We start from the raw sequence: 26,888 nt of genomic DNA on the forward strand, positions 1-26,888 counted from the left end.
CCTTTCCCCAGTAGGATCCTTGCTCCTGATCCTCACCTTTGCTTTAGGAACTGATCTATTTCTGGTTATTGGTCAAGCTACTGTCAGCAGCTTAGTTGTTCACTAACAAGCAAACATCGCCATCTTCTTTCTCATTTTTTTTAAAAGAAAACTACGATGAATTTAAAAAGAACATACATGCCCTGTTTCCTGTTGTCATGGACACAAAGAACATAGCAAAGGCCACCTGGAAGGTAACTCTCATAGGCTGCTGATGCTCAGGATTGCCTCTCCTCTTGCCCCTCTCTCACTGTGTCAATGCAAGGGTCCATGGCTCAGCAAATAACCACCTAGTTTGTATGCCGAATGTCCCAGGTTCAGTCCACAGCAAAGGATCTTGGCTACAGCTAAAAGATGCCTTTTGCTTAAAACATTGGTGGGCCTGCCGGTCAGAGTAGACAAGACTGGCCTAGAATAATTTAAAGCCTGGCAGTTCCATATGTTCAGAAAATGAGCAAGGAAACTCCAATTTTGTCTCCTTCCCAAAGAGCAGTGACAACTTCTGTCTGTCGTCCACTATTTCTTCCCAGAAGTGGAGCAGCGATCTGCATTCGTGGTACTTGAGGGTTCTTAGTTCCAACCTGTTGTTGGGATTGTGACTCTTGTCTCTTGTAACACCAGTGTTTTTCCCACATGAAGGCAAAATGTGCACTGCAGACAGGACAATTCAAAGTGTTGGTGCTGACCTTTAAAGCCCTAAACGGCCTAGGTTCTGTATACCTGAAGGAGCGTCTCCACCCCTGCCATTCTGCCCGGACACTGAGGTCCAGAGCCGAGGGCCTTCTGGCAGTTCCCTCACTGTGAGAAGTGAGGTTACAGGGAACCAGGCAGAGGGCCTTTTCAGTGGTGGCGCTCACCCTGTGGAACGCCCTCCCATCAAATGTTAAGGAAATAAACAACTATTTGACTTTTAGAAGACATCTGCAGGCAGCCCTGTTTAGGGAAGTTTTTAATGTTTGATGTTTTATTGTGTTTTTAATATTCTGTTGGGAGCCGCCCAGAGTGGCTGGGGAAACCCAGCCAGATAGGCAGGAAATAAATTATTATTATTATTATTACTATTATTATTACGGTTAAATTCCTGACTGTGGTTGTAATTGTCACATTCAGCAGGGCTTTAGGGGAAGGGTGCATTATGGGACTTGACAGGTTTTCTTTGATGTGGTTGGCATTCCCAAGCTTGTATACTTGGATGCCTTGGGAACAACATGATAAACTTAATGATTGGAGGCGGGAGGATGTGCTGAAACTGTATGGCCAAACAAGTGGAAACCTTGCCTTTTGAGTCAGTGTGTGAATGAGAAGGTGATAGGACAGCAGTTTCTAGTCTCGGGTTACGGCTTTGATGTTCTATTCCTAAGGGCATGTTGTATGTTACAATCCTGGTATGGCTGCTGCTAAGATTTCTACCTGTGCGCATCCCAGTTACATGAAATAGCATACAGAACATTTCAAAGTAGCTGATTACTGATGAGACGCAGGTACCTCCAACTGACTGACCCACAGTGAACCTCTAGTTTCAGTTGTTCAGTAAATGTGCAGTAATCCTGTATCTTTATGAGGATAATGATGTTGGAGGGGTCAGGGCCTTAGAAGACCAACAATGGTATAGGAAGCTTCAAGGACATGTTGCACTAGAGTAGTTGATGTCCTATGCACTGCAATCCATTGTTACTTTGTGAACCTCCAGCTCTTTCCATGTCACCAAAAAGCTTAAAAAAATTCTTCCTTTTAAACAGGAGTTCCAGTTTCCTCGAGCTGAAAATCTTTTGGAGCTTTATAAAGTTCTGAACGGGTGAGCCATTTTATTTGTGTGTGCGTGTGTCGCCATTGGATTTATCACTAAGTTAGCCTGCCTGAAAAAGAACTATAACAAGTTGTTCCATAATTCAATCAGGATTTTTTTTGGGGGGGGTCATGCCCTGCAGATGTTGACCCCGTGATCAGTTTAGATTAGGGTAGATGGTACTTTGTTCTTCCGCCAAATGTCTCTGAAGAAATTACACATTGTTTGCCCAGTAGTCCTGTATCTTCTGAGTGAAGTGGCCCTCTTAGGCTGCAGATCTCAGGGTAACATTAAGAGGCAGCGAATGGACAACTGCTCTAGAATTTAAGACCATGGGGAGCATAATTACAGATTGGGGAAGGGGCTTAACACATGATAGGAGAAAATTAAAATTGTTGCCTTCTTCCAGTTTTGAAAATGTTTTGCATTGCACAGTGATTAACACCTATCTGACCACAATTGGTTTTTTAAAGAATTCAAACATCCCTTGCCTCTTCTAAAAGAAAAAGACAGCCCAATGTTTCTATTTCGCTGGAAAGGCAAGACAAGGAGGACATATGATAACTTTTATATAAATAGGCACAATGGCTATATTCTACTTCTACTGTTGGAAGTAATATACCTTTGAATACCAGTTGGTATTCCATTCAGGTTGTATTTGCGGGCTTCCCATGGTTGGCCACTGATAGAACAGGATGCTGGACTTGGGTCTGATCCAGCAGGGCTCTTCTTAAGAACTGAAAGCTTGACAATTGATACCTTTCAGCAGTGACATGAATCCCACAAACCAGCCTTGTCCAGAGATCTTTCATGCAAGCGACTGCCTCAGATACGGTATGTCTGGCTATGGAAACAAATTCTTGGCGTGTAGTCATTAACCTGAATAAGTACTACGATTGATACGTTTTCAGTTGCTTTCATCACAGAGCAAAGTCACGAGGAGCTTTGAACAGGATTGTGATGCACATAGCTTTGCATTTCTACCCCTTGCAGTACACATGCACCAAACTGTTCATTCTGCCCTTGTTCCCTACCTACCGTATTTTTCGCCCTATAGGACGCACTTTTTCCCCTCCAAAAATGAAGGGGAAATGTGTGTGCATCCTATGGGGTGAATGCAGGCTTTTGCTGAAGCCTGGAGAGCGAGAGGGGTCGGTGCGCACCAACCCCTCTCACTCTCCAGGCTTCAGGAAGCTCTCCGCAAGCCGTGGGAGAGCTGTGCGAAGTCGCGCAGCTCTCCCACGGCTTGCGGAGAGCTGCCTGCACCCAGAAGCCTAGGGCGCGCTGAGCTCAGCACGCCCCAGGCTTCGGGCTTCACGCAGCTCTCCCATGGCTTGCGGATAGCAGCCTGTTCTGGGGGCTGGGGTTGAGGGAAGCTCGGGCTTCCCCCACCCCACCCCCGCACCTGAGGGGGGGAAATAATTTTTTTTTCTTTATTCCCCCCCCCCAAAAAAACCTAGGTGCACCCTATGGGCCGGTGCGCCCTATGGGGCGAAAAATACGGTACTACTACTGCAGTCCACAACACTGGGAAAATAGATTCTTAAGGCATTCTGCAAGGCCAAAATCAGCAGTGAACCTCCAACAGGCTTTGCATGATACTACTTCTACTGCCAGACCAAACTCAAGTTGGCTGTGATCACAACTTAATGATGGGATCTGATGATATTGCTTCAGAATCCTTGTAGAGACTGCCATGCTCTAGATTCTTAGAGGTGGGAGGAAAACGGCAACATAAAACAAAGAGAAACACGATAGGTTGTCTGTGGAAGTTGTTTTGGGTCAGATCATTATAGACTGTCTGGGGAGATGTTACCTTTTCTGTTTTGTTGGAAACCTTTCAGCTACAAAGGAGTCTCCTCACGAGGCAGCCTATGATGCATTTCTCTGCGGATCAGGTATGGGTGTAATTTTTTGTGTCTAAAATAACCCCTTCCATCAGCATTGTGCTAGTTCAACATATGGGGCAGTCTGTCTACTTTGTTAATAAAGAAACTGTACAACCGGATGGGCGGGGTAGAAATAATATTTAATAAATAAATAAATAAATAAATAAATAAATAAATAAATACAAACCTCTTTTGGATATGAACATTTGTGACAGAGGGTTTCAGAGCAAAACCTCATGTTCTTCCTGAATGACATATTTATTCTTATTTTAAAGTTTCTAATAATTTAGGCACTGTGCAGAGTTTTTTAAACAAACAAACAAACAAACAAACAAGCAACCACTGCCTACAGGCTTACAATCAAATGGATATGACACAAAAGAAATAGAGAAGGAAGAGAACAGCAAGACAAAAAACTACCACGTATACATACGTATCTAATATTGACCAGCTAGAACGGCCACTGGGGAGAAGTGGTCATTTCACTGGGAGAGGTTGTTTACCTCTCTCAGTGGACTAGTATTTTGTCCCAGCTGACCCCATCGAGTGTGCTTTGCAGCCTGTCCTCTCCCTCAGGTGCAGCCAAATATAATTGTGATCATAACTCCTATCCTGTTATTTCTCTTTTCATAGCAAGGGGGGGGGGGAATCAGCACGAGCAGAGCTGGAAAATCTCTTTATGTTCAGTTTTTCCTTTTTGAAAGTTAGTAAAGGAACTTCTTGTAGATTGTGTACCTCACTCAGCACATGAATGTTACGAAATATTTGAAGACTTCTATTTCCTTTTAGTAGTGATAAGTACCTAGAGTATAAGATACAGTGATTTGGCCCCCGGATGAGGCCAAATCAAGCCAATGTGCTTTTCTCTTTGAAGCTGTACAAGGCAGTCGTCTTTGTTTCTGCTTTATTGGTTTTAAGCAGGCTTAGGTAGCTAGCAGTTCTTCTTCCAGGAGGTGGTCACCTCAGTCCTTTATAGAGGCAAGTAGAAGCTGCAGGGATGCTGTTTACATAACCAGCCAGCAGTTATTGCTGCTTTTCCTTTCATGATACTAAAGAAGTACTGTGCAAGGATTTCCACTTGCGCAATGGGACTCCCTCGCCCCATGTGTGCCCCTGCATCCCTCAAAATTAGTTTGGGAGAACCCTCAGAACAGTGCAAGGAGGAGGCATTATGGAGTGCTTGTGGAAACAGATCGATTGGAAGAGTGGGACTCTGAATCCCCTCCTAAGTCTTTTTTAGTAAAGTTTTGAAGGCCTAAAAGATTGATGTCTTATTTGATCAACTCTCAGAACAATCTAATTCCTATTTTTGAGCATCAAAAAGCTTTTCTAGGAGTCTCCCCTCTCCACCCCAATTTTGCAGTCTTACCGTTTATAAGTTGTTAGATGTAACAATGGAATTATTTATTTTTCCAGTTCTTCTGAAAATAGCCCATTTGCTTCTTGACAGAATTTCTTGGTAAGTAAATAGCTTGAATGTTTCCCACTTCTGAATAATCTTCCTCACTGTAGAATGATGGACTTAAAATTGGTTGGAGGTGACCTAGAACCCTTCCCAGTTTCATGGGCAGCAGGACTTGCTTCCCTAAGAGCATTATGTGGTCTTTCCTCCTTGGCATTGTGTTAAAACACATCAGAATGCTCCAGACCAGCAAACTACGGAAACTTTGGCTTTTATAGAGCTGGGCACACATGCTGATGATCAATTAAGCAAGGACATTTGATTAGCAGCCCCTGTCCGCTACTTAGCCTATTAATTCCTATGGAAGCAGTAGGCGTATACTTAGTTTTTTCTCCATTTTGGCTTTATTTTTGTTAAATAAATAATGACACAGTATAATATGTCGTGTTGTTGTTCATCTGGGGTTGTATTTACCAAATTTGGGGTTGTGTTTACCTGATAATGATTGCTATTATGTCCTGATATGTAAAACCACAGAATTCAATGAGGGTGCACTTTCTTTTTCTTATGACTGTATTTAGTAGTAGCTGCTTGGTGACAGGTTCTGAAAGGTGATTTTAATACTTATAGACAGGGCCTGTCAGCAACAGACCTTAGAAACTGTCATCAAGCACCCTTAAGACCCCCAAAGTAAATATCAATATTCTCTTAATGTATAAAATATCCCTTCAATAAAAAAAAATCCCAGTTATCATACCAAGCTCCATTAAACTCATTCTAAGGCAGGCTTCCTCAATTTTGGCCCTCCAGATGTTTTTGCTAGCAGGACCAGTGGTCAGGGATGGTGGGAATTGTCGTCTCAAAACATCTGGAGGGCCGAGGTTGAGGAAGCCTGTTCTAAGGGACCAGGTAGCAGTGGAAAGGGGTCAAATTGAGGAACTCTTTTCCTTTGGCATGGAGTTCCATGAAATATAAAAATTAAAGAATTTATTGTATTTTATAACATTGGAATGTGTTGTATGATGGTACTCTAGTTTCAGTTTGCATTATTGGGCGGAGGGAATTGCTCTGAGGCAGGTAGTAGAAGAGACCTTACCCTTTTCTAAGAAAAATAGTTATATAGATATATATATAGATATATATATATATATATATGCATGCAATCTTGGCATTCCTAAGTTCTTCTAGTATATTATTCCCCACAGAAGATATTTTTTTTTACGATCCGCTGCCTCTCCTTAATTTAGTGATCCAACAAGGACTGCTCCCTCGTTTTCTCAGTACCTTGAGGTATTGGCTGCATGTGTGAATCAAGTGAACATTATCCGAGCTGGTGTTCAGAAAATAGTGAGTATGAAATGTGAAAAGATTCCAGTTAGCCACTTGCCAAGAGAAACCACTTGTGTAACATCTCCACAAGCTCAGATGGAATAGGAGCAGGGAGCAGGAGCTCTTGTGAGCTCTGTTGTTTTGGAGATAGTTTGTAGTTTGCATGGCTGAAGCCTGGAATGTTAGAGAATGGAAGATGAGGCAAAGAGTGATGCTAAAAGGTAGACCCTCCAGATGTGTTGCCTCCAGATGTACCTGACCAGTGGTGAGGAATAATGGGAGTCATCATCATCATCAAACCTTTTATTGGCATCACATACAAACACCCAAAGTAAATCAATACAGAGTTACCACCTCCCCAGTGTCACAGAACATTTGTCAAATGAAAAGAGGCAAAACAGTCTAACGTTACATCTCTAGGTCTCCAGGAAGATCAGATGTCTGCAATGTGACAAAAAAAAAAAGAAAAAAAAAAAAAAGATATTTAGCCACTAACTTGGTGAGCTCCTGATCATTTCCCAGTAATAGAAAATGTATGACCTCCTACTCTGGTTTCCATTTGGGGATGCAGAGTTGATCTAGAAACTGCTGGCGGAGATCAGCATATAGTTTACATTTAAGAACCACATGAGTAAGAGTTTCCAGCAGGTGGTCTTCACATAATTTTTATATTTCATAATATAATAGAACCATGCAGTTGCGTAAAGTGGATTTCCCTGACCTAAACCCTGCCTGCTCTGGACGTATGATGTTCATCAAGCCAAGTAGTTAGTTTATTTAGCAGATGTTTAGCGTACAATTTCCCGATGTTTGACTGTAGACTTATTGGCCGATAGTTGGTTGGCAGCTTTTTGTCACCCTTTTAAAAGATTGGGATAATTATAGATTGCTGCCATGAGTTAGGCATGATACCAGATCTATCTATCACAGTGAATAGATCCGCTAGTATAAGAGCCCACCACTCTGACTTGGCTTTGATCAATTCAGATGGAATAGCATCAGGGCCAGCAGCCTTGCCTGCTTTCATCTGATCAATTTAACTTGTAACTTCGGTAATGGAGACAGGGGGCCACTCATCCGCGAAAGTAAAAATGTCATGGTCCTGACTGTCAGGTGGAATACAGTCATTGAAGAAAACCGCCTTGAAATGCTCTACCCATGACAAAAATGGAATCAATGTCAGTGAATCATCCTGTGTCTGTGGGGAGTCTGCTACAGTCTTCCAAAATTTCTTAGGATCTTTTGTTAGGATGGCTGAGAGTAGCGTATCCCAACATGCCTGATTATATCTTATCTAGCTAAGCTGGATAGTTTCCCCGAGTTGTTGGAATCTGGATGTGAAGGCGATCTGGCTGCGACATCTGTCACCCCATTGATCACCAGGGTTGATTTGGCTGATCTGGCTGGCTAGGCAGGTGTCCCCTTCCTCCCGCACCGCTCCATGTGCATCCCTCCTGAAGCTGCCCCCTCGGTGGAAGAGGATGACCATCCCAGATAGGAGTGTACTGTTCTTCGGTCAAGGGAATACGATAGCTGCTCTCCCTTGCTAGAACTTCCAATAATGGGAGTCATAGTCAACATCTAGAGCGTACCATGCTAGCTACCCCTGTTGTATTGAATTTGATTCACTGAGAAAAGCAATTAGGAAATAAAGGAATTTACATGTATGTTACATGTGCGCACATGCAAGGACAAAAAGTAAGCTCATTTTATTAAAGTACCCCAAACTTTCCAGAAACTGGACAAAACAGTATTTCTTCATGATGAGGAAAGAAAACACATGCCCATGTCATCTGACAGACAATACAAATATTCATAATTTTCATAACAGTGCACTGTTTATCCTGTTTATAATTCTTGATCTTGGAGCTGGGGCAAAAATTGCGTGACTGCATTGTTGTACTTGGTGATGCAGTTTTAGCATACTGAATATGTTTGTATGCACATTTTTATATAGGAGTACAACAGTATAGTTATTATTGCAGTTAATTTATTAATCACCTTCTAAACCAGTGTCTCAAGGCAACACACAAAAAGGAAGTTAAAGACTAAAAAACAATAACAGGAATGTTTTTGCCTGATGCCTTCATTACACATTTTTAGGCACCAGGGCAAAAACCTTCCTCCTCTCTCAGGCCTTTGGCTAATTAAGCAATCTGTGGCTTTTTAAACAGTGCCGGGTGGTGTATTGTTTTTGGTTGTTGTTGTCGTTGTTGATGATGCTGATGCTGATGATAATAATAATAATAGTGGGCAACCAGAGCAAACCCTGCAAGCAAGGCATTATAGGTTGGCAGTAGTTTGCCCCCACAAGTTTGCCCCTAGCCACTGTGTTCTGCCCCAGATGCAGCCTCTGAAGGGTAGCCCGGCATAGAACAAATTGCAGGATCCAACCATGAGGTTGTCAATGCATGGGCAACCATGTTCAAGCTATCCCAATCCAGGAACAGGAAAAGCTGTTGGTAAAAGGCACTCCTAGCCACTGAGGACACTAGCAAACAATAAAAGGACTTGTATTCCAAAAAAAAGTCAGTCTACAACATCCTTGGCTCTTCCCTTCCTCAACCTAGCTAACAGTTCTTCATAGTGTGATCCCTTGCGAGGTCCGGGGCCTGGCTGCGACAACCAATGAGGGTGAGTGGACTTGCCCCTTCCACCCTTCCAGAGCCGTAACCCCAGGGTGCTCAAACCACAAACAAATAACAAGAACTGTTTTGGGGGGTGTTCAATGTGACTGATTTTTAATAAAAAATAACCACCAAAACCTGATGTTAAGCATTAATGTTAAACCACCAATTCTAAACTACCATGGTGTTTGTGTGTGTTGTGTTTGGCATAGTTTATTGAAATGATTCATAATACCGTACTTAGAACCTTTTGTGAATCTTCCTCATGGTGCCTTCAGTAGCTGAAGGGTTAACTTAATTCTTTCCTTAGAATTTTTCCGGTATGGATGACCCTATAAAGCTTCCACCACTCCTTATCATTAATGTGCGAGGATGGCCTGGGGTTGATGAAGAGCAGATCTATCGGGAGTTTAAAATCTTCTGCAGATTTGATGTGCGGCGGCTAAAGAGGAACCAGTTTCTCTTACTCTCCAATAATTTTAAAAAGTATGTGATCAAAAACCACCTTCTCTCTACCTTAGCAGTTGTTATTCTGCCAGTTTTCTCTGATATATGTTGGACCAGACAGAGTCTCATTCCAAAACATCTGGAGCAGCAGGGGAAGTATATGCTTATACTCTGCTCAATAGCCGCACCCATGTATGCTGCTGGGTATTTGAAATGCTTGCAAATCCAAGGGTGCAAGAAACACAATGATACCCTTTGGAAGTGGGGGAAATCCAGTGTGCACGTATTTTCAAATTTAACATAATTTCATATATATATATATATATATATATATATATATATATATATCAGTTTTCAAGAATTTACAAATACAAATCTTACAATGTCATACTTCCAATACAAATACAAATCAAGCTTCCCTCCCTCCTTTTGTGGTTTCTACTCTTATTGAAATTTTTAACACTGCATTTTCCACTTTACTCCATTTCTTAATTATTCTACAATTAATAATAAGCTAACCCTACCAACGCACTTAGTTGCATACCACGATTTTTCAAATATTCCGCACTCCTTAATCATTCCCCCCCCTTGGTTTCTTAACACACCCATTAATTTTGCCATTTTGGCATAATCCATCAAATTGATCAGCCACTCTTACTTTGTTGGAACAACAGCCGCTTTCCACCTCTGGGCAAAGACCATTCTGGCTGCGGTTGTAGCATACATAAATAAGTTTCTACAGTCCTTTGGAATTTCTGTATTCGCTATCCCTAAAAGAAAAGCTGCTGGTTTTGTTTTGTTTTACTAAAAGTTATTTTGAACATTGTCTTCAATTCATTATACGTAGATCATTTCCCAGAAGGCTTTTGTTCGCTTACAGGACTTTACATTTCCAACACAAATAAATACCAGGAGATAAATACCATCTATACATCATTTTCATATAATTTTCTTTCAGTGTACATAACATGCTGTGAATTTTCAATCAACATTCCACAACTTATCCCATGCAGCCATTTCAATTTGTGACCAATGTCTCTTGCCCATTGAATCATCACAGATTTCACCTGCTCATCTTTTGTTTCCCATTCTAACAACATTTTATACATTATAGAAATTACTTTGTCAGTATTCCCTAGTAGTGCTCTCTCAAATTGCTTAATGCAATTTCCAGGACATCTTGGAGGGATTGCTAGTAAAGCAGAGAAAATAGAAACTTTTCTTTAGATTCTTTTTTTTTTTTTTACAAGATCAAAACATATATGTATTAGACTTTAAAAAGTATTTTTGTATTTGCACTCATGGGGTTTTGTAGGGCCATAGGTTGCCCGCCCTTGCTGTATTATTAAATGGCAGCAGACAGAGGAGTATATGGTTGCTTCAAATTCAAGCAGCGCCTGAAGGAGGATATTCTCAGGGCTTGCTTGCTCTCAAGTGGGGGGGGGGGGGGCAGGATGGGACAGGAAAGGCTGACATTGCAAATTGCCCTAACCTGGGTTTGTACTGGGGTTGATCTTGGGAGTGGCTGGGAGGTATTCTCTTTATTTTTTTTAATTTAATTTCCCCCCAAAGTTGTAGACGCGTATAAACAAAACCATCACACACCTCCTCTTTGATTGTGGGCTCAAAAGTGGGAAGAGAAGGGCACTTTTTGTTTTGTTTTTTTCTTAATAATAATAATAATAATAAATTATTTATATCCCACCCTCCCCAGCCGAAGCTGGACTCAGAGTGGCTAACAACAGTAAAAGTAACACAGTTTACCTAAAATCACAATCAATTAATAGAAATACAATCTAAAATCAATTCATTCTAAAATCAATTCAGAATCAAATTAAGGGCAACCATTGGGGTAGAGTTCTGTGAGGATTACCAAAGGAGGGGGTCAGACTGCCTCGGCCAAAGGCATGGTGGAACAGCTCTGTCTTGCAGGCCCTGCGGAAAGATGTCAAGTCCCGCTATAAATAGGGGGAGAAAGAGGGTGTGTAGGTAGATGGAGCCTGCCCTCCCTCATGGCAGACAGTCAACATGTGGGCATGAGAGCTGCAAGAATAGGGATGAGTGACGGTGTGTTTAGTATGTATTGTCCATAAATAAATGGCAGGTGGGTAGAGTCTCTTTTGGGAGGGAATTGTCCGGTGAAAACAGCAGTTGGATCAACAGATTTACAGCTTCAAACAGCACCAGTTTGGGTCCAGAAGCTAATTTTTGGCTATCAGGTCATTCTTCTTCTTTGTAGGTCAAAGTTGTACTTTTCTTAATTATTCTTACAGTGTCAGAATGGTTTTGAGAGAATATAAAAATCATCCCAACGTGCAGATTTCCCCATACCACCACTGGAGGCATTCTCCACAAGTGAATTTCTTCCTTCAGTAAGTAAAGTTAACTTTATACATAATCTGATTTTTTATTATTATTAATAGAGGCCTTGATGAAACTTAGCTTTTTAAAGTTATATCTCCCCCCCCCCCACCCACCCAAAAGTGAGGGAAGAGAGACTGAAATAAATCCCTTCCTATTCTTGACAGTTTGCTGCAAAGCATGGATCTGGGTATAGTATAATACATGTAGCAATTCTATATCTGTACTCAGTTTTATTTTCAGTACTTTAGGAGGTGGGAGACAAAAACTAAGGTTGTGATTAAGGGTGTCTGGAAAAGGTACATTTTCTGGACTTTTTTTTTAAAAAAGAACTGTTTTTATTGATGGTTTTGATATTTCTTGTGAAGCGCTTAAGTATATAATTTTTGGTATAAAAATAGATATTGGAAGTCATGCTTGTGAAAGTGAATATAAAAACAGAGTCGGGGAGGGCTCAAAATGTTGATTGTTGTGGCTGATGTTCTCCTGGATATTCTTCTCTCTTTTCAGAATTTGTGGCGTTGTGACCTCTTGGTCTCTGCTGGCATTCTTCCTTGGAGGATCTGCCAATTATGCTTCGTAAGCAATCATCTACTGGAAGCATTTTTATCTGCTGTGTGTCCTTTTCTTCCTCATCATCACTGTAAGCGATACTTACAATATATTAAAATACATTGCATTTCTCTAGTAGTCCCAAACCTATGTGTGGTTCCTAATGTGGGAAGTGCGATGGAAGAGCAGGCCATTGTAAAGTAGCAGATAGGGAGGGGTATATTTCTGTATTAAGATTTTGCTAGAAGACAGTCCATCATTCTCTGTTCCCAGCTGCATCTCAATCTGAATAATTGTGGTCTTTCAGACAGTAGATACCTGCCCATAAATTTTCTCCCTTCCTCCTTTCCTCTCCTCCACTATGATTCTTTCTGGTTTTTGTATATATCGGCTACTCTCTGATCCTTCTTTTCTGTGGCTTTTGCCGAAGTTTATGTTGTGATTTGAGAGTTCAGTCTCATTCTGTAGTCGTCCAATCACTGCAACACACTTCAAAGTTTTCTTTGGTAAGGTTAACATTTTTTAACCTTCCACAGGTCTACCTCTCTTTCAACATCCTTGTTCTTGACCCCCTGACATAGCAGAAATGGACAAGTAGCCTCTGGCTCAAATAAAAGATGCAGTTGACTCTGCTGTAGATCTTGGGTGGGTTAGATAGAAGTGATGAACAGCAAGATAAATTATCTGTAATTCATTTATTCTGGAGCTTGGAATGCAAGTCAGCACTCCTCTTTATATGAGGAATGTTGTTTGGTTTCTGAGGTGAGGCTATTTTCAAGTCTCCTCTTCGTCTGCTTGTGTTGTTTGTTCTGTGTTTGTTTCATAATTCAAAGCTCTCTCTACAAAAATCTCTAAGGCTTCCCAGGCGTTTTGCCTGCTCCACCATCCAATAGCAAAATATAAAAAAGGGTTGATGCTGCTGGTTATGGAATCAAATAACACAGAGAATGTAAACACTGGTATTTCTACTATATCATCATGCCAGTAGTCTATATATTCCAAAAGTCTAGCTGACGCATCAAAAATTAGAAACAGAATAACTGTCGCTGCAATCGTCTTGTCGAGCATTGTTTGTGTTTTCTCCTGCTTTTTGATAAAAATGGCCACAGTACAAAAGACCATGATGGGCACAAAAATCAGGAAGTCGGTGATAACTTCAATTGTTTTTGCAATATCACAAGGGAAAGTGTCTTCATTCATAAGTGCATAGAATCTTGGATAGCATGTAAATTCTTCTACAAAAGATATTACGCATGAGAAGGCCCACAGAATAGCAGACACAATAGCTGAGAGGTTCTCTGGTCTGTGACGTTGACACCAGACAGGGGAAAAAAGTGACAGATACCTTTCAGCACAGAGAGCTGTTAATATATAGAAACTAGAGTTGCGTCCAAGTATATATGTTATCTCTAGAAAACGTGAAGTGTGTGCATTGATAGGAGCTGGTTCTACAAATAATGCAAAATAACTCAATAGATAGAGAACAACAACAAAATCAGCCATAGCCATATTCATGACATACACATTAAACTTATTCTTCTTGATCATATAGCGAAGAAACAAAATGACCATTCCATTTCCAACTAATCCCAAAATGCAGATTGGAATGCATATGATTATCATTGTTTCCTTCGTGTTGCCTTCATTGCTGACATTCTCGTTCTCTGCATCAGCAGCATGGGCAGATAGATTGTTTTTCTGTTCCAGCATGAGATGATCAGTATGTTCAGTAACTCTTCTCAACCTGCCAACATGAAACACATTTTGTGTGATTATTAGGTGCTGAAATATTGTAAAAGAGGAGGCAAAGTTTCAAGAGGATCTCCTGTCTGACAAAGACATTTGTGTTATAATGTTCACTAGTATTTGCAGGGAATGATCGCCCTTCTCTTCTTCACTGGCTGCTTAATACTCGATTGTTCAGGGGCCTATAAACCTTCAATTTAGGGGACATGGGATATCGTTGAAGTCTACAAAATGTGATGTAGCCTTTCATTGCCTTCTGTTGCTACAATAAGCCTTGGCTCTTTAGACACGTCTGATATCTCATAACTCTTGTTCCTGTCATCCAATGCAAGAGAGGCAGTGGATGTGGTAAACCAGTGTTTGGAGCCAGTTCAGGAACAAAACCAGGGACTCAGCTACATTAATAAAGAAACAACAATTTGAATGTGCTATAAACATGCAACACGAGATGGTGCAAGAGAGCAGGAAATTTATATATGTGTTTTTCCATTGTTGTTGTTATAAGGGTCTAATTTCTGACTTATTTATAGCATTTCCCCGCCTCTGTGTAGATCCACCCCAGGTTGACAAACTGAAACTTAACATTGTAACTAACATTGTATTATTTCAGCAAGAGGGGTTTCAGATTCATGCAGCATTTTAAAATACCTCACAAATTATTCTAACTTCTCTGATGCATTTGTTAAGGAGAATGTAAGCTGAGTAGTTAATGCACATAACAATCAAGCATCATGGAGAATGTACACATGATTTGCCCATGAAGAAGGAATTGTGCACATTTCCTAGTTGATATACATAATCTCCAATAGGCCTTGGAAAAATCTGCCTATCACAATAGTTATATGCTTGACTTCCTTTGTCAAGCTGTGGATGTTATGCAGGGTCTTTCCACTAGACAACTGCATGATATGTCTCATTATATCCTTGGAACTCAAACTTCCATTTGTGGATCTTAGCAACATATACTGGTGTAGCTAATTCATCAGGGCAAACAAAACAGTTTCTGAGTCAAACTCAGTCAAGACAGCCAATTAAAATGGATCCATGTAATAGGTGTTTTCCTACAGAGGCTGGAACTGCGCAGTGACAAGGCATTTCGACTTGGTGGTGGTGGTGGTGGTTGCGGCCAGTCTCAGAGTCCGGGAAGAATTTCTTTAGTATTGGTCTCAGAACCATTTATTTTAAGATTGTTGGAGCCACAGTCCCCTGGTAGATGTAAGAAGAGAAGAGAGGCAGGAATTGAGCAGCCCTGTGGTAGGCTGGATCCATTCAGACACCTTGTTCAAAGCTCAGGCTGGAACAGCTGGAACTGTACAGTGGCACACAACAGGACTTGACAGCATGATCGATACCTCTGTGAAGCAGTCTGCACAAGTTTTGTTATACAGACCACTGCTAAACATTTTGAGAGTGTGCAGAGTACACTTGGTGATAAGCTCTGCCTGTGTTTTGTCAAGTTCACATTGAGACTTCCCCCTCCCCCTTGCAAACCAACCATTTCATCGCCCTTGGCTCCCTAGCAAACTAGATGACCGATTGTGCCCTACAAGAATGAAAGGACACTTGGAAGCTATCATATGGACACCCTTTTAACAGAGAGACCAGGGCACCTTCCCAACCTGGTGCCCTCCAGATGTTTTGGACTACAACTGCCATCTCTGACTATTGCCCATGTTGGCTGGTGCTGATGGAAGCTGTAATATAAAAAAAATATTGGGAGGGCACCATGTTGTAGAAGCCTGAGCCATAGTATTTTAATGCATCTTTCTATATTATTTTAATACTATTGGTATTTATAATTCCATTTTAATGATTTCCTTTTCTGTTTGTAGCTTGTTCTGTTTTACCTGTGTGTGCTGCCTTGAGTCCTGGACTGAGAAAAAAGTGGGACATAAATAAATATTATAAGGGTGATGATGATGATGATGATAATGATGATAAGACAGGTGATTGAGGCATATTATTTGTGCTGGCTGCTTGTTCACAGGAAAAACAGATCTGTTCAGATATAGCCAGAATTATGAAACAGGCAAGTTCCCAGAATTCCCGCTAAATGAAGAGCTAATGAAACTAATGAAAATCTAAAAAATCAAACTGAAGTGAATGACTGCAAGAAATAAAAATAAATGCTAGTAGGATTCCAAGGTTCGTTTCAACTTTCTTTGGTTACATTTCCGCTCACTGTAGGAGTTGTGAAAGCGTGACCCACCTCATTATGATGATGCGTGCTGTATGTAACAAAGAGAATATGAGAATCCCATGACCTCATAGCAACTGTTAGCCATAGTCTGGTGATGTGCGCCATGGCATCATTCTGGATCCATTTCAACCTCGCATCTGCTTTGGGTTTGACAGAGAACCTGACTTGATTGTCCAGGTAGATGACTGGTAGAAGACTAGTAGGCAATAACAGCACAGATGTCTCAAAATAGATGTGATACAACATTCCATACTTATTAATAAATAAGTATCAGCATTCCGCAGTAGCTGAAGTTTTTGAACCATCTTGGGGGGCAGCCTCATGTAGAATGTGTTACATGCTTTACAATCTGAAAGTCATGAGGGCTGCAGCCCTAAACATATTTACTGGGGGGCAAACCCAGTTGAGCAGAACGAGACTTGATTCCATATAAACATGACCAGGATTATATTGCAAATATGGATGGATAGGTTTCTTTATTCCAGTAGTAGGTACAGTCAGTGTATCAGCCAAATCTGATAGAAGTACCTCTGTTCCATAGCTATTGCTTGGTGTTGCAGGACCCATGTTGTGATGGTGATCACTTCCCCCTATCTTCCATCCCAGACACCATGTCCAGGGCTGATGACTGCCATAGTGTGCTGCTTATTACTTAAATAGTTCAGGGTCTAGGACAGTGGCTCCCAACCTTTTTTTGGCCATGCCCACCTAAGCACCGCTAATATCCTGATTCCCCCCTCCCCATGACATATAATTCTTATTATTCAAAAAGTGAACTCCTATTCACGTGGAGGAAGCCTAAAAGGCCATTCACTGTTCATAACTCATTCTTGAATTGCCCCCCCCTTAAAAACCAAATTGCCCCCCTGTGGGGCGGGTGTGTGCCCCACGTTCGGAACCAACTGTTGAATTAATTTGGACACAAGCAACTGAGCAAGCGGGGGAGGGGAAAACAACTAGCAATCAAATTTCCATTTCATTCAAGGGAGAGAACCAAGTTCTGCACCAAACAAACAACAATTCATTGGGGGAAACCGGATGACCACAAAAATCCTTTGCATCAAACACCAGTCAACAGCTGCAGTTCTTGTACTCCACCCAATCCCAATCCCTGCTCAAGATAGAGGAAGTTACAGTAGCCTGATGAATCAATTATAACTCTTCAGAATTTTTGTCATTTGCAAACATGTTGCTTAAACACTGCTGCTCAAAATTCAATGGCAACAGACTAAATTTGCTTAGAATGATTAAACACCCCCACAGCAACTGAGCAAGAATCCACCAAGCACCATAAATTCCCGAGATCTGTATCCACCAATACAAACTGAAGCAGTCCTGACATCAGAACAGCCATGGCAAGCCTATGAGGTGAAAACCCTTTCATTGCCCCCATAAACATTCTTTTTCTTAGTTTTGCTTCGGGGCAGCCAGTGATGGTAGCCCACGTTATGCTGCGAACAAACCAATCACCCTGCTATTCAGTCTCTGCCGAAACAGAAAAGGTGGTGGTAGGGTTATAAACCAAGGCTGCCGGATGGCTACTTGCTCAACACAGGAAAAAATAATAAGCTCAGGAAAAAAGGGGGAGCTATAAACCCAGACTCCTAGATGGCTAGTTGAGCAATGCTGAAAAAAACTAACCAAGCTCGTTCCAGGAAAATGCATCACATGACCACTCGGTTCACCTGAAGCACAATAGTGCTTGCAGTAGAGCTCCTCACCAAACCACATGGTGATGGATGGCACACGTGGACCAACACAAAATGGTCCCACTCGGATTCCTTCACGAGCCAACGCAAATCCACATGCAAACCTCAACTGGCAACTGGGAGGCACTCTGAAATCTGGGTGTGAATTTGACTTTGTGGCAATTTAGCTTGGAGCTGCTGGTTGCTCCCACTTGCTCTCCCCACTCCTCGGATGTTTCTCGCTGATCTTCAGCCTCTTCTGGCACTGTTGTCTTTGGCTTCTTACAGTGGCCCACACAGCTCCATTTGCAGCAAGATCTGACAAGGAACTATGTGCAAAGGAAGAGGCGGGCCACATGTGAGGAGCAGACCCAAGTGAAGCTTGCTGTTCAGTTGGGTCCCATCCCCCACTGCATGAGCATCTGTCCCTAAACCGGCTCGCCATTGGCCAATTTGGCAGCAGGCTTAGATTCAAACTTCTTGCTGGTGAGTAGGCCCTTTTGGCCTCCCGCCTGCCAGGAGCCCTCCACTACATCAAGTCTGAATCAACCCCTTGTCAGATCTAAAGAAGGAGGCGGATGGCCCACAACACTGCTGCACCTATTACGAGGTAAGTGGACTTACTGAATGACTGCATTGAGAAAGGTCATGCTCAGTTTTTGGCGGCACAGCCACTTCTGCCCCCACTAATCTGTTGTGATGGACAGGCTAGATGCAGAGGAACGGTGGGAGGCACCATCTGGGGAACCCAAAGGGAAGAAGACTCTGATCCAGGGGATTCGTTGTGCGATGAGGAAGAGTGGTCAGAGGGAGAAGACTGAGTGGAGGAGTTGTCAGAAACTGAAGAGATAACATGGTTTAGTGAGCAGTAAGGATCTTATGTCAGAGAGCAATCCAGAATCAGAGGCAGAAGCGAAGGCTGGAGAGGAAGGGAGGGCAAGAGGCAGAGATGAGGCTGATTGCTGAAGAAGCCAGGGGGTCTCCCCCTCCTTCTGTGACCAGCTTGCCTCCCCCTGGGTCACTAAGAACCAGAAGACGTATGAAGAGGGTGGAACAAAGACAAGGCACTGGAGTCTCAGATTGCTTGGGAAGGACCTGGGGAAGGTGGAGACGTTTAGTTAGACTTACTGGGAAGAGTTGCTATGGTCACTAGGCTTGGCCTCCTGAGCTTTTTTGTTTCTTGGAAGAGAGTTAACCATGTGAGTTATTGCTGTCCTGCTCCTGGCACCTGCCCTGACACATGTCACCTCTGCTGTCTAGTTTTGACTATAGTCCTCTACTTTCAGCCCACCTGCTGCCTCTGCCTAGGTAGCCACCCAAAGGAGAGAGTGGCCCTAGTGCCATGCCTAGGTGGGTGTGTTAGAATCAATGTAAAGAACAACCTTAAAGTATTTGAAATAAATTTATTCTGAAACTTGGAAGGAACGTCGTTTTTTTCTCCATAAAACATACACTTTTTTTTTTAAAAGAAATTACTTCTGAGGCCAAGGATATTGTCATGCCTGCTCCTGGTCCGCTGCTGTTGGCTCTGATATGTCTTCAGTATCCTTTAAAGCCCTCTCAAGAAACATATAGAAGGGTTCAAAGCCTTTCTGCCTCTTCCAGCTTCCAACAATGAGGAATACAAAAGGAATGGTGCTGCAGGTGCAAGAATCCAGTAACAGACTAATGCTAGTGAACATATAATAATCTATTGCACTTACCCAAAGTGAAATAATATTAACAAGTCTAACTGGGACAGTAAGCAAAAGAATAAGAATTGCTATGGCCACAATGGTTATGTCAAGTCTTGCTCGATGCTTTTGCTGTGATCTTTGCATTTTGATCCAAATGGCAAAAGAGAAACAGAAAATGCAGGAGGAAAAAATAATGACCTCCATGATGAGTGCCAGCACGCTTGCAGTTCTACAGGTGTTATAAGCCCAAGTACTGACTGTTGCATAGCAGGAAAAATATTCCACCAGTGACTCTAGGCCAGAAACAAACCACAAAATCACACACATCATTACCGTGAAATGCTTGGTCCGGCGATGTTGCCACCAGACTGGGAAATAGACAATGAGGAATCTGTCAGCAGTGAGAAATGTTACGACGTATATATTTGTGTCATATGCAAATATATGAAGTATCTCCATTAGACGTTGAATCACTAAAGAGGTTTCCACTCCTGCGAGAAGAAAAGCAGCCACTTCAAGGTTGGAAAAGATTACAATAAGGTTTGCAAAGGTCACACTCAAAAAATATGGGCCTAACTTTGGCTTGTTGATCTTGAAGCAGTAAAGGCACAAGACAATTGCATTAGCTATTAATCCAACGATGCAGATGGGAACAGATACAGCCAGCACATTTAATCTGTAGAAGTATGAAGCTTGCATGTATTTGGCAGTATTCTTGCATGCATCAGTAGTGTGGGAAGACAAGGTGCTTGCCTTTGCCATCATGACATTATTGATGTTTTCCATTTTCCTTCTCAACCTGTGGAAATCAAATACAACTTGTAATTATTAAGGTGCTGATATTTATGTAACAGAGGTAGGAAATTTTGAAAAGGACCACCTGCCTGACAATATTCTAGTTGCCTATGTTTCAGCTGAGAACAGCCCAGTTCAAATTTGTGATCTCACTTGTCTGGCTGCTTTGTACTGGATTGTAAAAGAGGGATATACGCCTCCATTTGGAGGTACAGTGGTACCTCAGTTTAAGAACAGCCCTGTTTACGAACTATTCAGTTTACGAACTCCGCAAAACTGGAAGTAGTGTCCCAGTGTGCGAACGTTACCTTGGTTTACGAACAGAAGCTGAACGGTGGAAGGGCACCAGCAGCAGGAGGCCTCATTAGGAAAAGTGCACCTCGGTTTAAGAACAGTTTCCGTTTAAGAACGGATTTCTGGAATGGATTAAGTTCGTAAACAGAGGTACCACTGTAATGAGAACGTCTGGCCACAACAAAATCTGTTGTGGACTTCCACCCACTCTTTCTACAGAAAGGTCTAGCACATATCACCTCCATGGATATTCCCTAGAACAGGGAGGGAGAGCACATGGCCTTCCAGATCTTGCTGAATTTCAACTCAAATCACCCCTAATCATTGGCCATGTTTGCTGGGGCTGATGGAAGCTGTGGTCAAACAAAATGCGAAGGCTTAAACATTCCCCATCCCTGTCTGGGAAGACCATGTCCTTCAGGTTTGTCTGTTGAAAGCACTGGTAGGCCAGCTAACAGGTGCTGATAGTGAGCCACTCCTTGCCAAAGAATTGTTGAGAGCACATTAAGGGCTCATTTCCACTTGCCCACACTTGATGTCACATATGACTTTAGGCATGGAGACGGTGGGCATGGTTGAGGGGAAATGACCTTGTGGGCCAAATTGGGAACTGTGACAGGGATAATAAGGCCCATGCGTCAGAGACCCCCCCTGCTGCCTGGTATAAAGAATGCATTCTCATAGCACATAGTAATCGCTGTTGTGTATCCCCAAAGGTAATGTAAAAAGATTAACACAAAGTACTCAGAAGCTCAGCTCATTAATGCAGTGCAGCCCTATTTCATGAGTAGTCTTGATTAAGAAGGAGAAATTAGACAGAAAAAGCTTGGATTTGTTTGATATTTACCTGTGTTTGATATTACTGCGATTACTGCCTCAGATCTGGTCTTTAGGAAATTTCAAGTGACTCATTTAACATAATAAAAAAAATCCTTCCAGTAGCACCTTTAAGACCAACTAAGTTAGTTCTTGGTATGAGCTTTCGTGTGCAAGCACACTTCTTCAGATACACTGAAACAGAAGTTGCCAGATCCTTCTATATAGTGAGAAGGTGGGGAGGGGTATTACTCAGAAGGGTGGTGGGAATGGGAGATAGGCAGATAGCTGGGATGAGCCTGCTGACGACTCTTAACGACTGTAATGGGTCTTACAGGAAAAGGCAAGGGGTGAGAAGGTGAGAAATGGCTTAGTCATGTATAATGGGATAAGAATCCAATGTCTTTGTTCAAACCAGGTTTCTCCATGGTTTTAAGTTTGGTAATGAGTTGCAATTCAGCAGCTTCTCTTTCCAGTCTATTTCTGAAATTCCTTTGTAGTAAAACAGCTACTTTGAGATCTTGTATAGAATGTCCTGGGAGATTAAAGTGTTCTCCTACTGGTTTCTCTGTTTTGTGATTCTTGATGTCAGATTTATGTCCATTTATTCTTTGGCGTAAGGTTTGGCCTGTTTGTCCAATATAGAGAGCTGAAGGACACTGTTGGCATTTGATGCCATACACAATGTTAGATGATGAGCAATTGAATAGTCCCGAGATGGTATGTGTGATGTTGTTGGGGCCAGTAATGGTGTTGTCCGGGTGTATGTGGCAGCAAAGTTGGCATCTGGGTTTATTGCAGGCTCTGGTGCCAGTGTCCGTGTTAAGTCTGGTTGTAGTATTATTGTGGGTTAGGAGTTGTTTAAGATGCGGCTGTTCCAATTCTACAGACAGAGACTCTCACCTAAGAGATCTACAGCAAACCTTTTCAGAACTAAAATACCCAGCAGATGAAGTTAGACAACAGATCAACAGAGCCAGACTTATACCCAGAGAGAACTTGCTGCAAGACAGACCCAAAAAAGAAAATAACAGAACACCTCTAGTCATCACATACAGCTCCCAAGTTAAAACAGTACAACGCATCATCAGAGATCTACAACCTCTCCTGGACAATGACAGTTCTCTTTCTCAAGCTCTGGGAGGAAGACCTTTCATTGCCTACAGACAGCCACCCAATCTTAAACAACTCCTAACCCACAATAATACTACAACCAGACTTAACACGGACACTGGCACCAGAGCCTGCAATAAACCCAGATGCCAACTTTGCTGCCACATACACCCGGACAACACCATTACTGGCCCCAACAACATCACACATACCATCTCGGGACTATTCAATTGCTCATCATCTAACATTGTGTATGGCATCAAATGCCAACAGTGTCCTTCAGCTCTCTATATTGGACAAACAGGCCAAACCTTACGCCAAAGAATAAATGGACATAAATCTGACATCAAGAATCACAAAACAGAGAAACCAGTAGGAGAACACTTTAATCTCCCAGGACATTCTATACAAGATCTCAAAGTAGCTGTTTTACTACAAAGGAATTTCAGAAATAGACTGGAAAGAGAAGCTGCTGAATTGCAACTCATTACCAAACTTAAAACCATGGAGAAACCTGGTTTGAACAAAGACATTGGATTCTTATCCCATTATACATGACTAAGCCATTTCTCACCTTCTCACCCCTTGCCTTTTCCTGTAAGACCCATTACAGTCGTTAAGAGTCGTCAGCAGGCTCATCCCAGCTATCTGCCTATCTCCCATTCCCACCACCCTTCTGAGTAATACCCCTCCCCACCTTCTCACTATATAGAAGGATCTGGCAACTTCTGTTTCAGTGTATCTGAAGAAGTGTGCTTGCACACGAAAGCTCATACCAAGAACTAACTTAGTTGGTCTTAAAGGTGCTACTGGAAGGATTTTTTTTATTTTGACTATGGCAGACCAACACAGCTACCTATCTGTCATTTAACATAGTTTTGAAGAGGATAGCCAGTTGTTCAACAAAGACTTTTAGAAATTTAGAGGGGAATTTGGACCAGGTGCTTTGTTTTTCCTGAGATTCTTAATTCTTTTTTACTTCTTTCTTTGTAAATAGTATTTCCAGAATGGTTAATTCCAAGGTGGCTGAGTATATAGAACTGGAAAGGAATTCAAAAGTTGTGTTATTTCATAGCAATCTAGATTGCTGTTTGTATCCTGACTGCTATAGGACTCTATAATCTAACATATTATAACAGTAGTTTTGATACTGACTTTTTTAGAATTCTTCAGAGTTTCAAATTGTGTTTGTGTTTCAAATGATAAATGCTAGATAGTGTACCATGGATGTTTTTTTATAACCTGTTTTGCTCTGGATATTCTGTTGGGGAGGGGACTGATGTGTGCAATCATAGGTAGCAACTAACAGAGATATGGTTTCTGCACTATTGTAATCAAATTGAGAGAGAAAGAATACCATGATTTTGTTATTCTCGTAATGGTTCAAGAAACATTGGACTTACTGCTTCAGTTCTCTGGACGTTAATCCATCCACAGATTCCAGCAGCTTCTGACATTCTGCACACCCATTGGATAGCAGATATTTTTCAAGAATCTAGTTACAAATTTGGCCTCTGCTGGTTAATTGATCCCATATCCCAAGATAATCACAAAATATTGCTCAGACAAATCTTGTTCGGGCACAAGGTGGCACAATTGGATGGAATCTCAAAGTGAGGACACCACTTGTAGAATCCATCAGAGATGGTACTAAGGTCTAGTAACCCCACTGGACCAGGACATTTTCCAATTTCTGGAGTAGTTGCCTTCATGTAGCAGTTGGATGCATAGTCATTATTGCTGCTGCAGTACAGGCCTGTTATGTGTCCATGTGACTACTATTCCTTTTCTGTTGTTAAGCTGTTGGGATCGGCAGGAACAACTGGCATTGAGGCCATGGAAGATGCGATCACATGGGATGATGGCTAGCACAGATACTTTTACATGAAACTTCCTCAACCTGGTGTCCCCAGATGTTGGTCTCCAACTTCAGATTGGCCCAGGAAACATGGCCAAAGGTTAGTGAAGGTGGGAGTTATGGTGAAACAACATTGGGAAGTCACCAAGGAAGGCTTCTCTAAAGGACATCTGAGTGATCCTGGCTTTACCTTCTCTCAGAACTGACTTACATCATGGATTGGAATCAAAGTGGACTGAGGGAACTCCACCCCACTAAACAATCTTAGCAAAGCACATAGCTATGATGCGTTTTTGCTTCAAGAGACTTATGACTTTCCCATTGTAATTTTGGAGAGAAGTGCTGATAGGCAAATGACTAACAGATATCAGTTTTTCTGCCTTTTTAAATCTTCCTCTCTTTGCCCCTCTGCCACTTCCACCAACAAAAAAGAGCAAAGTTGGAGGCATATTATTTGTGCAGTGATCTGCTTAACCAGGCATAGGCAAACTCGGCCCTCCTGAAGTTTTGGGACTATAACTCCCACCATCCCTAGCTTAACAGGACCAGTGGTCAGGGATGATGGGAATTGTAGTCTCAAAACATCTGGAGGGCCGAGTTTGCCTATGCCTGTGCTTAACTATCTGGTCACTGACAGGATACTCAGGATAAATAGGCCACATAGAATCAGAATTAAGTCTGGCAAGTTAATTAGTTAGGTAATGATGGCAGTAACAAAAATGTAATGGTTACGAATCAAGCTCACAAAAGCAGCTGCAAGACAGAAAAGACAATACCAGTAGATGCACTCCAATGTTCATTTCAACCTTCTTTGATCATACTTCTGCTCTGTACAGAAAACATTCCTACAAAGTTGTGACTTGCTTCACTATTGTGAAGTGTAACAAACTGAATGTTGGAATGGATACAGAATGATATCACAGATGAGCTAATGCTCACCTTGGCTAACAATTGCTGTGAGGTCATGAGATTCCAACATTCAGTTTGTTACACAAGTGGCATTTCAAGCCAAAGAGCTGCTTGTGTTGCTTCTAAATCAATTTATATCAGCATGATACTACTTTAAAAACTTAATTCATTTTTTATTTTTAAAAAACATTTAAAATGCAAAACCAAATAAATTTAAAATGCAAAATCAAACAGAGCGATGACCTATATTTCCAGTGAATCTTAGTTTGTGAAGCTCTGCCTTTAATATTTATAAGTAAATATAATTGTAGCTGTTGTGTGCTTAAAGCAAACTCTCTGAAGAAAGTACAGTAATATTAATCCACAAGATATTCATCAAACGAAGCAGATTTACTAAAGCCAGTGCAATTATTTCTTTGTACCAGTAAAGCTGTGCTGCTGCTGTGAAAAAAACCCAATGAATTCCATTCTAGGGAAAGGAATGGAAAGGAATTATGCTGATACCATAATGCAGTTATACAAATCTATAGCAGGATTGCCACACCTCTAGAATCTTCCAGACATAGCCATGCTGGTAGTGTAGATTTTGATGAATTTTATTAAAATAAGCTCAACAAGTTTTGTGTCTGGATTTTCACTTTTTGAAACATGGCAATCCTAATCTATAGTGTGACTGCATTTGCAATACTGTGTACAATTCAGTCAGTTCAAAAAGGTTATTGTGGAATTGAACACAGTTCAGGAACAGTTCAGAAAAGGGCAATGGAAGTGACCAAGGAGGTCGTGTGAGTTAATCTGTGAGTTAAAGGTGCAGCTGGATAAGGCTATTAATGGAGGATAAGGCTATTCATGGCTCCTAGCTACATGTCTGTGTTCTACCTTCACTGTCAAGAGACACTATGCCTCTGGCTACTAGCTGGAAACGAGTAGGGGAGAATGCTGCTGTGCTTATGCCTTAACTTGAAGGCTTCTCCCAGGCACCTGGCTGGCTTCCATGAGAAGGGGCCGAGATGGGGTGTGGGCCTGATTCAGAAGGCTCAATTTATGTCCTTACGTTTTTAACAGTCTCAAATATCTGAAGAGTAGTATTGCTAATTCCCCAAAATGAGCCTTTTCGTGAATACGCATGGACAACACACATTTACAGTGGAACTTCAGTTTTCCTGAAGTTCTCTCCGTTGTCGAACGTTTCGGCTTTTGAACGCTGAAAACCCGGAAGTAACTGCTTCGGTTTTTGAATGATTTTCAGAAGCCGAACATGCCATGTGGCTTCCATTTTGAGTTTCCCTGTTGTACTGAGGATTCCGTATTCAGTTTTTGAGTTTTGAATGTTTTGGAAGTCGAACGGTCTTCCAGAACGG

The 26,888-nt window shown here is 41.7% G+C and overlaps 3 protein-coding genes across 8 annotated transcripts in view; 1 reads left to right on the plus strand and 2 right to left on the minus strand.

Annotated features, from left to right (window-relative positions):
- Positions 1–26,888, plus strand: part of PNLDC1 (PARN like ribonuclease domain containing exonuclease 1) — a 45,187-nt gene that overhangs the window by 8,355 nt on the left and 9,944 nt on the right. For 2 of the 4 annotated variants that reach the window (XR_013984717.1, XM_081000692.1), the window contains exons 11-19: positions 148–233; positions 1,779–1,834; positions 2,592–2,659; positions 3,670–3,723; positions 5,131–5,173; positions 6,364–6,463; positions 9,383–9,558; positions 11,793–11,891; positions 12,391–12,523. Coding sequence is in view for 2 of the 4 variants with exons in the window: in XM_081000692.1 (XP_080856818.1) it covers positions 148–233; positions 1,779–1,834; positions 2,592–2,659; positions 3,670–3,723; positions 5,131–5,173; positions 6,364–6,463; positions 9,383–9,558; positions 11,793–11,891; positions 12,391–12,463 (755 nt within the window). In the remaining 2 variants the exon portion in view is untranslated. Of the gene's footprint in view, positions 1–147; positions 234–1,778; positions 1,835–2,591; positions 2,660–3,669; positions 3,724–5,130; positions 5,174–6,363; positions 6,464–9,382; positions 9,559–11,792; positions 11,892–12,390; positions 12,579–16,010; positions 16,085–26,888 lie in introns of those variants that run through there. The other 2 variants (XR_013984718.1, XM_081000691.1) reach the window with 2 other exon arrangements.
- LOC308474450 (mas-related G-protein coupled receptor member H-like) lies at positions 12,632–16,411 on the minus strand. 2 transcript variants are annotated; one of them, XM_081000737.1, is made up of 2 exons: positions 16,388–16,411; positions 12,632–14,176 (listed from the first exon to the last, which is right to left on the minus strand). In XM_081000737.1, the coding sequence occupies exons 1-2, from the start codon at positions 16,390–16,392 to the stop codon at positions 13,207–13,209; spliced, it is 975 nt and encodes a 324-aa protein (XP_080856863.1). In that variant the 5' UTR covers positions 16,393–16,411; the 3' UTR covers positions 12,632–13,206. The 2 variants fall into 2 exon arrangements, with proteins under 2 accessions (XP_080856863.1, XP_080856864.1); XM_081000738.1 differs by lacking the exon at positions 16,388–16,411 and adding an exon at positions 16,026–16,165.
- On the minus strand, positions 19,456–25,536 carry LOC308474454 (mas-related G-protein coupled receptor member H-like). Of its 2 annotated transcripts, none has more exons than XM_081000753.1 (4): positions 25,395–25,536; positions 23,624–23,800; positions 21,679–21,739; positions 19,456–20,541 (listed from the first exon to the last, which is right to left on the minus strand). In XM_081000753.1, the coding sequence occupies exon 4, from the start codon at positions 20,526–20,528 to the stop codon at positions 19,563–19,565; it is 966 nt and encodes a 321-aa protein (XP_080856879.1). In that variant the 5' UTR covers positions 20,529–20,541; positions 21,679–21,739; positions 23,624–23,800; positions 25,395–25,536; the 3' UTR covers positions 19,456–19,562. The 2 variants fall into 2 exon arrangements, with proteins under 2 accessions (XP_080856879.1, XP_080856880.1); XM_081000754.1 differs by having other exon boundaries at positions 25,364–25,530.

This window comes from Podarcis pityusensis (genome assembly GCF_964106645.2).
Source record: "Podarcis pityusensis genome assembly, chromosome: 3".
In the NCBI taxonomy this organism is placed as follows: domain Eukaryota; kingdom Metazoa; phylum Chordata; class Lepidosauria; order Squamata; family Lacertidae; genus Podarcis; species Podarcis pityusensis.